Source organism: Pteropus alecto, unplaced genomic scaffold, assembly GCF_000325575.1.
Source record: "Pteropus alecto unplaced genomic scaffold, ASM32557v1 scaffold41, whole genome shotgun sequence".
Classification (NCBI taxonomy): Eukaryota; Metazoa; Chordata; class Mammalia; order Chiroptera; family Pteropodidae; genus Pteropus; species Pteropus alecto.
This window is the reverse complement of record NW_006430464.1, coordinates 1,638,520-1,646,542: the sequence shown is the minus strand read 5'-3', so window position 1 is coordinate 1,646,542 and position 8,023 is coordinate 1,638,520. Positions and strand designations below refer to the sequence as shown.

The window sequence follows — 8,023 nt, the reverse complement described above, 5'->3', positions numbered from 1 at the left end:
CCCCCACCTCCCGCCGCGCCGGACGTGGCCCCGCCCCCTAATGATAACGTATCTGGCCCCAATGTGGCCCAGACCACAGCTCCCACACCCAGACCCTGGAGAGACTCCGCCCTCAGCCACAAAGCCCTAGTGTGACCACACTCCCTGCCCCGTAGTGACTCTGGCTCCCAGGGGACCCAGCCCACGTGGGCCTCTATTCCCTGGTCACTCCCATGGCCCCGCCTTCCCATCCACCTGTCTCCTGCGGCTGAAATGCACTGCCCATCCAATCTTCGGTCCACGGCGTCACTCTGCAGCTTCACCTCCAGCCCCAGGTCCTCTAATGTCCCCTGGCCCTGGCCCTGTCGTGACCCCAGCCCAGCCCACCACTTAGCCCGCTCCTGCCAACATGACCTCATGCCATCGCCCAGTCCCCTGATCCCCCAAATCATCTTGCATCGCTCCAGTCCCGGTCCCTCTGACTCTGTCCCTCTCCCAGCTGCGCTGCTGCGGCTGGAACTCTCCTGAGGACTGGGTCCGTGTCCCCAGCCTGAGCAGCAACGAGTCAGAGACGTACCGCGTGCCCTGCTCCTGCTATAACTCATCTGCGACCAACGACTCCTCAATCTTCGATAAGATCTCGCTCCCCCAGTTCAGCCGGTTGGGGCCAGTGGCGCGGCCCCGACACAATACAGACATTTGCGCGGTCCCGGCAAGCAGCTACACCTACCGTGAGGTGGGCAGGCTTTGGAGCTGGAACCGCTGGAAACGGGAGGGGCGTGGCCCGAAGGAGGCGGGGCCTCAGTGCGTGGGCGGGGTCTGCAAAGAGGGTGGGGCTTCGAGACAACGGTACAACGGGAAAGGCGGAACCCCTGGACGGGGCGGGGCCTAAAAGATCTAGGTGAAAGGGGAGGACCTGGAACGCCAGATGCCTCGGGATGGGGAGGCTTGGACCCCGCGGGGCCGAGACTAAACCCTGGTAACTAGGGAAACGGGGCGGTGCCTGAATGAGGGGTGAGAGCTGCGCTGAGAACGGTGGGCCAGGGCTTGAGGGCGCATCCCAAGAAGAACCCATGTTTAACCTTTCTCTGCTTTCCCAGGGCTGCGCGCGGAACCTCCAGAACTGGTTGCACAACAATTTCATCTCCATAGTGGGCATTTGCCTGGGTGTCGGTCTCCTCGAGGTAATCCGGGCCCGCCCCCACTCCCGATTGGCCCTACAGTCCCTAGATAGTCCTGCCGCATATCGCGTGTCCGCCCAGGCTCTGGGAAAGGCGCATGCGTGATAGAGTATCGGCGATCCAAGTCCTGTCGCTCCACCTGGGAGGAGACCTAGCCTGTGAGCCCTAACTGGTTGCACGCAGGCATTCCCACCCTCCCTCACGAGGCTCCCACGGGCCTCCTCGGCGGAGCACAATATCCCTCCCCTTTCCCCGCAGGTGAGTGTGGCAGGGCTGAGCCTGCTACTGCCACGCAGAGCGCTCAGCCGGGAACCCCAGCCACAGGTGCAGGGCGCGTGCGGTTCGAGCCCCGGGCCCAGCCTGAGCGCTGATGGCGGTAGCGGGCGCGGTGGTGTGCTGAGCAGCAGCGGGCGTAGCGGCAATCTGAGGGGTGGCTGGAGCATGGCCCACGCCTGCCCCAATTGGGGGGACAAGGCCCCGCAGGGCAAGCTGCCCATGGCCCTGGGTCCCTGGCCGCTTTGGGATCAAGACGAGGAACAGCCTGAGACCGGGAGCGTGGGCACAGAGGTGGAGGCCGCCGAGGTGCAATTAGAGGCGCAGGCAGAGGGGGAGACAGATGAGCTTCCGGAATAAAAGACCCTGGGCTTGCTCCGGATCTCGCTCCTTCCCAGGCTCTAGACCTGCATTAGGCGCAGCTGGATCCCCCCTCCCCGACCCTGTATCCACGCTCTCCTGCTCCTCCGCATCTTTGGTGTGACCCCGTGACCTCCCGCCCTTTCACCCGTAGCTGTACCATTCTTTTCTTTCCCGGACCCCAGGCCCAGTTCTCCCTCTAGCCTTGCTCCGTCCAATACTTGACGCCCAGTTTCTTACCCTGGCCCCCCGCCCCTGACTTCCTCAGGACCCCACCCCCCCCCCACCACTCTCTTAACGCCACCCACTCCGCCTCTCTGACTGCGTCTCCTTTCTCTATAGCTCAGCTTCATGACGCTCTCCATATTCCTGTGCAGAAACCTGGACCAAGTCTACGACAGGATCGCTCGGTACCGCTAGGCCACACCCTTCCCAAAGTCCCGTCCTGACCCCTTCAAGTGCTCAGAGCACTTACTTCCTTGTCACCTGTAAATATCTGTTTAACCCCTAGTTCTCCCCAGACATTAAGCCCTCCGCCTCCACATTACCGCACACACACTGCTGTCACCTCTCCCACGGGAACTGGGGCTTCCGGCCCCCAGTTTCCTGTCCCCAAAGATACCTCATTTGTTTCCGGGCCTCATCAGTCAGCCCACCACTTCCCACAAGATTATTTTTCACCCAAACCCCAAATAAATCCCCTGTGTTTTGGTAAAATAGCTTTATCCTCTGTCAAAACGCAAACCAACACACTTGGAGTGGGGGTGGGGGGCACACAGTCTAGCTCATGTAGAAGAGGGGATGAAAAGCCTTACCCCACTGCTTGCCCAGCTGAGAAAAAGTCATGACCCTAACACCCACTTATAAATATCTCTTGTTATATTTAAAAAAAAAAAATTTTTTTTTCCAAGGCCCCCTTGGCTCTGCTCCTGCACTGAAAGGGTTAACCTTCAATATTCGCTATCAGGGTCACAAGGCGGAGGAGGTCAGGAGAGGCAGACTGGGAAAGGAAGGGCTGAACAACAGAGAGGGACAAGCTGATGTGTAACTAGGGCTCTCTAAAACACCCACGACAGTAGGGGGAGGGCCCCTGTTAGAGACTGAGAAGCCAGTCCCTGACGCCCTGGAGTGATCTGTCCTTTCAGACAACCTTGTGAGGTCCCAATATCAGGGTCCATCCTTCCCTCTCAGTCCTTGGCCGTGAGGCTCACCACCCAGCTTTTATGGTCCCCTTCTAACAGGGAGCAGCTCCCTCCCCAGATAAGCATGAGGAAAGCCGGAGGTCCTTCCTGGGAGGAGGGCATTCTGGGGTGAGCCACTTTTGGGGTCCCCTTTCAGTCCCTGACCAAGCGGTAAATATGGTGCTGGGCTCCCCGCTCGCTAGTGGAGACCTCAAAGACGTAGGCGGTGCACAGCAGCAGCTCCTGGGTGTCTCTGTTGGTCACCACCTGCCAAGGAGGCCAGGAGAAGGGGGTTATTCTTGGCAGGGGGAGAAGGGACCACCACGCCCTCCCACAGTTATCATGAGATACCCAGGAAAGGGGGCCCTCCCCACGTCACACCTCCCAGGTAGAGGGGATGCCCAACATGTTGGGTTCTCCGTTTGAGGGGCCTCACATCAGATGATATATATCACCTTACAGGGTCAAAGGAGTCCCCACCACATCCCATTCTCCAGGTGAAAGGGGTCCCCGGCTCAGCACATTCCCCAAAGTTAAAGGCATCCTACCATATCATGTCCCCTCCCTGTGAATGGGGTCCCCTTAGCTAAGGATGCACCCCGCGTGTCCTCCAGGTCAGCATCCCCTCACGAGAATGCTATAGAGTGCCCAATGTGTCAGTGTCCCAGGCGCAGGGGTCCCCTGGGTCGAGGGTCTGTGCTGGGCGCGGCCACCCACCACATCCGGGTCCCCGCTCCGGCCCAGCCGCAGCGCATCACCTGAAGGATGGTGAAGTTCTCCAGGACGCTATTCATCATATAGCGCTCAGGCAGCTGCCGCAACTTGTGCAAGAAATTCACCAGGTACTCGCACATGGGCGAGCGCAGCAGGCGGTACACGAACCTGCCGTCCTCGAGCTGGGCACGCTCCGTCTGAACCAGGGGACAGGGAGCGGGGAGGACGGTGACTGAGACACAAACAGGGGTCACCCTAGGAACCCAGCCCCACTCCGTGCCCCTCAGATACCACGCCCACTCCCCACCGCTATCTTCCCTCTTGCCTCGCCCCATCCACGGTGACCAGAGAGATGGGACCCGGAACCCTCGGCTGTCCAACTCAGTATCGCCGAGCCCGCAAACTAGGGACCCCGAGCGCCTCAGAGCCGTGTTCTGACCCCTCAAGGACCCCCAGGCCCTCAGATGCCCTCAAATCCTCCAGAGACCCTTCACAGGATCTCCAAACTCTATGACCTCTGAACTCGAGACCCCGCAAGTCCTCAGAACCCTTAGGTGCGAGCCCTGGACTTCCTTGCCTTGAGGATTCTTCCATATCCACAAGAATTTTCTGAATCTGAGTGACTGTAAATCTCTGTCCCACGCATTACCTTTGAAACCTCAAAGTGACCCCAACACGTGACTTTAGAACTCCATATCAGCTCTAAGTCGATGCATTAAACCCCCTAGAGGCTGGGACACCCCACCCCCACCATGAAGACCGCCCCCCCAGGTGCCTGAGCTGTCATGGTTTCTGGTCCATTTAAGTCTGCACCCCCAAAGTGGCTGGTGGCTGGGCGCTCACCTGCGCGGAGCTCCACCCCTCCGGCCTCACCTCCACCTTCTCCACCACCTGCTTGCCGAAGGAGCAGACCTTGGAGGAACAGGTGAGGGTCATGTGCTCCAGGCTCTCGTACTGGCTGCTCACGCCATAGAAGCCACCACTGCTGCCACCGGCCCCCACCTCCTCGCCACTAGGGCCCCAGTTCAGGTCCGCCTGAGGGATGAGGAGACGGGTAAATTGGAAAGGACGTCCCTTCTAACATGGGAACTCTGCCCCATGGCCTGGCTTCTCCCATTTGCCCCTGTAGTTCCCACCTTTCTTCCTTGGCGTAAAGTCCTCACCTCTCCGGGGGGCCAGTTTCTGAAGAAGTCCCACGCTTCCATCAGTGCTGGAGAAGCCCAAGTCCCCCGCATTGTCCTGGCCCTCTCTCCCCAGTGAGCCCCCGACAGAGGAACCCCAGATTTCAACTTTTGTCCCCTAAAGGCTCCAACTCAAGATTTCAAAGCCCTTCCGAGGAGGCAGTTACTCCCTAGCAACTGGGGGCTCTCCCTCGGGGCCCCTCCCGACTCCGTATCAATGGGGCCTGAGCGGGGTCAGTCACCTATGGAACGCTCTCCCGGGCCCTTCAGCTCATCCTTAGAGGTCAGACCCCGCCATGAGCCCAGTGGCCAAGTGAGCAGAGGGTCCATCATTACGCCAAGTCAGGCCTAAGACCTCATATGACCTTTGGCCTGAGCCCCTTGTTACCTTCCTGGGAGGCACACCTCTTCCTGACTTGAGTTACTAACTTGACCAGGGACCTCTCTGGGACAATTTCGTCCTCTCCTCAGAGGCCTGACTCTATCCATCACCTTGAAAATACGGCCTTGAGAAGCCAGACAAAATCAAGCGTATTCCCAGTCACCCCCCTGCACCCCTTCAGATGCTGGGCTTCCGAAGGGTCGCTCTCCAGACCTGGGACCTGGGGAGGCCTGTCCTAATAGCTATAGCATCAGCCATTGCGCTGGACACCAAACCAAACAGGCCTAAGAAAGACCCAAATGGACCCTCTTATTTGCAGTTATGCACATAGCACCTGGCATAGGGCCTTGTATACAGTAAGTACTCAATAAATGATCGTTAAGTAAATACAAGAGTTTACAAAGCCACTCCCCAGCTCCGTTATTCGTATCCTCAAGGTCAGACATTCTCTAACAACGGGGTCTGATGGGACACGGCATCTGCTCTTCAGAAGCCAAACTCCCCAGGGTTCCATTTGCTAAGGGGAGGGGGGCCATCCCATAGCAACAATGCTTGGTGTGGTCAGGTGGGACGAAGGGAAGTCTGAAACGTCACACCCCAATCCCAAGGGCCATATCGGTCACATGACTGGGTGTGCAACATCTAGCGGGTCCTGGGGAGGTCCAAGTCGTATACCTATGCCTGCACCAGTCCCCTGCATCCCACCCTGGGGACAAAAGTCCTCTGTGGTCCTTGTTGCCAAGGAGGCCGATATCCCAAGCCAGGGGGAGTGGTAAGGCCCAGGCTGACCTTAGAGCCAGAGGCCTTAGCTGGGATGCCACATGATTTATAAGCACTTGTGTTTTGGTGGCAGGACTCACCCAGAACTTGACCAGGAAGAAGGCGTGGGGCGGCCCGCGGTCATACAGCTCCCGCAGACCGCCCTTTTTCTCAGGGAATTTGTCATAGATCTGCCGGACGTCCACGCTCTCAAGCGGGGGCGCGCCAGGGCTGGGGCAGTGCTGGCTGATGTGCACGAACAGGTGCCTCTGGTACTAGGGATGGGGGAGGCCGTGAGTGAGAAGTAGGGTGAGAAGTTGGAGATAGGCTGGACCCCCAACCCTTGCTGCCCACGCCCATCTCTCACCTGTCATCACCCCTAGAGCTCCTGCGAGCTATTCCACCCTATCCACCCAGACTCCAGGCCCGACTCGCAGGCACCGTCCCCACTCCCTTCTGCCCCTTCACTCCCACGGTACCTCAGTTCCCAAGCCCTGTCCACTCCCACGGTCACCCCAGCCTTCTCACTGGCCTCCCAGCCTCCCATCTCTCTACTCCAGTTCTTCACTCACATGGCTCCAGAGCTGACCCTGGACCTCCCCTGCTCATAATCCTCCCATGGCTCCCCAGCACCTCTAGGATAAAGCCAACACCCCTAAACCTGGCCTGTACTGAAAGGTTGTTCATAAATGTTTGATCAGTGTGTGTGTGGATGGATGGGACTCCACACAGGCCACATCAAGACTCTGTCTTCATTCTTATTACTTCTCGTCCATATCCTGAAATCCTCCCCATCTTTTCCTCTGATACAAATCCTCCTCCATCTTCCTAGGCCATCTAAATCTGCCACTTTCTGGAAGCCTCCATTGGTCACAAGCAGATGGGATCTCTCTACACCACCTCCATGGTTCCCCATCACTGGGAGTAAGTCTGGGGCCCTCGGCTTGGCTACACCAGCTCCTCCAGAATCGGCACCTGCCCACCTCTCTGCAGTCCCACCAGCTCCCAGCCCATCCGATTATTTGTTTCCCTGAGCCTCATGCTGGTTCCATCTCTGTACCTGAAATGTCCAGTTCTGCACATGGCACCCCTATATAAGCCTCAAAGCCCAACTCAGATGTTGTCATCTCAGGGGAGCCTTCACTGACTCTCCAGGCAGAAATACACCTCTGTACACCCAAAAAAACTCAGGCTTCCCCTGTCCCAGCACATACTTATTACTCAACAGACATTTACTGAGGCCTACTATGTAGAGGCACTACTCGGTCCCAGAGCTACAGGGCGACGTCCCTGACCTCATGGAGCTCACAGTCTACCAGCAGAGACAGAAAAATTTTAAATCATGCCATGGATAATATAAATTTCAGAGAGTGGTGTATGCTTGGAAAATAATCCTAATAAAGCACGGCAAGGGAGTCAAGGGTGATGGTGGCTAGTATTTTCTGTAAGGTGGTTTGGGAAAGCCAGTCTGAGAAGATAATCAGGCAGGGGCCTGAATACATGGAGAGAGTGAGTGGAGATTATCTGGGGAAAGCACATTCCAGGTGGCAGAACCGTAGATGCAAAGGCCCAGAAGCAGGAGCGGGCCCAGCGTGTTTGAGAAAGGACGTGGAGGCCCATGTGGCCAGACCAGAGCAAATGAGGCTGAGGGTACAGGTCACAAGGGCAGAGCCCTGTGGACAAAGGAAAGGACTTCAGCTTTTGCTCCAAGTGAGATGGGATGGTTTTCCCAGGACCACTTTATACAGCAATGGGTATCTATGAGTTCACGAACCCTGGTTCCTTTACACACAGCTGAACTACATTTCCCAGGCTTCTCTGCAGTTAGGTGTGATCACATGACTAAGTTCTGTCCAATGGGGAGTGAGCTGGCCTGATGTTTGCCACTGCAAAGCCAGAATCATAAAACCTGACTCTCTCTGCCTTCCACCATCTGCCAGCCAGATGCAGACAATCCAGCAGCAGATACTGAAGCCCTAGAAAATGGCAGGGCTGCAAAATGGAAGGAGCCTG

General features: G+C 57.5%; 2 protein-coding genes across 10 annotated transcripts in view; one reads left to right on the top strand and one right to left on the bottom strand.

Annotated features, from left to right (window-relative positions):
- CD37 (CD37 molecule) overlaps positions 1 to 2,510 on the top strand; it is a 5,311-nt gene extending 2,801 nt beyond the window's left edge. For all 4 annotated transcript variants that reach the window (XM_006905041.1, XM_006905040.1, XM_025048420.1 and 1 more), the window contains 3 exons: positions 479 to 715; positions 1,080 to 1,163; positions 2,136 to 2,510. In XM_006905041.1, coding sequence (XP_006905103.1) covers positions 479 to 715; positions 1,080 to 1,163; positions 2,136 to 2,213 — 399 coding nt within the window. In that variant the 3' untranslated portion in view covers positions 2,214 to 2,510. The remainder of the gene's footprint in view (positions 1 to 478; positions 716 to 1,079; positions 1,164 to 2,135) is intronic.
- TEAD2 (TEA domain transcription factor 2) overlaps positions 2,500 to 8,023 on the bottom strand; it is a 14,084-nt gene continuing 8,560 nt past the window's right edge. For 4 of the 6 annotated variants that reach the window (XM_015592403.2, XM_015592405.2, XM_015592408.2 and 1 more), the window contains exons 10-13: positions 6,112 to 6,285; positions 4,532 to 4,723; positions 3,733 to 3,885; positions 2,500 to 3,241 (exon numbers count right to left, since the gene is read on the bottom strand). In XM_015592403.2, the coding sequence (XP_015447889.1) occupies positions 3,128 to 3,241; positions 3,733 to 3,885; positions 4,532 to 4,723; positions 6,112 to 6,285 (633 nt within the window). In that variant the 3' untranslated portion in view covers positions 2,500 to 3,127. Of the gene's footprint in view, positions 3,242 to 3,732; positions 3,921 to 4,531; positions 4,724 to 6,111; positions 6,286 to 8,023 lie in introns of all 6 variants that reach the window. The other 2 variants (XR_003046963.1, XM_006905039.3) reach the window with 2 other exon arrangements.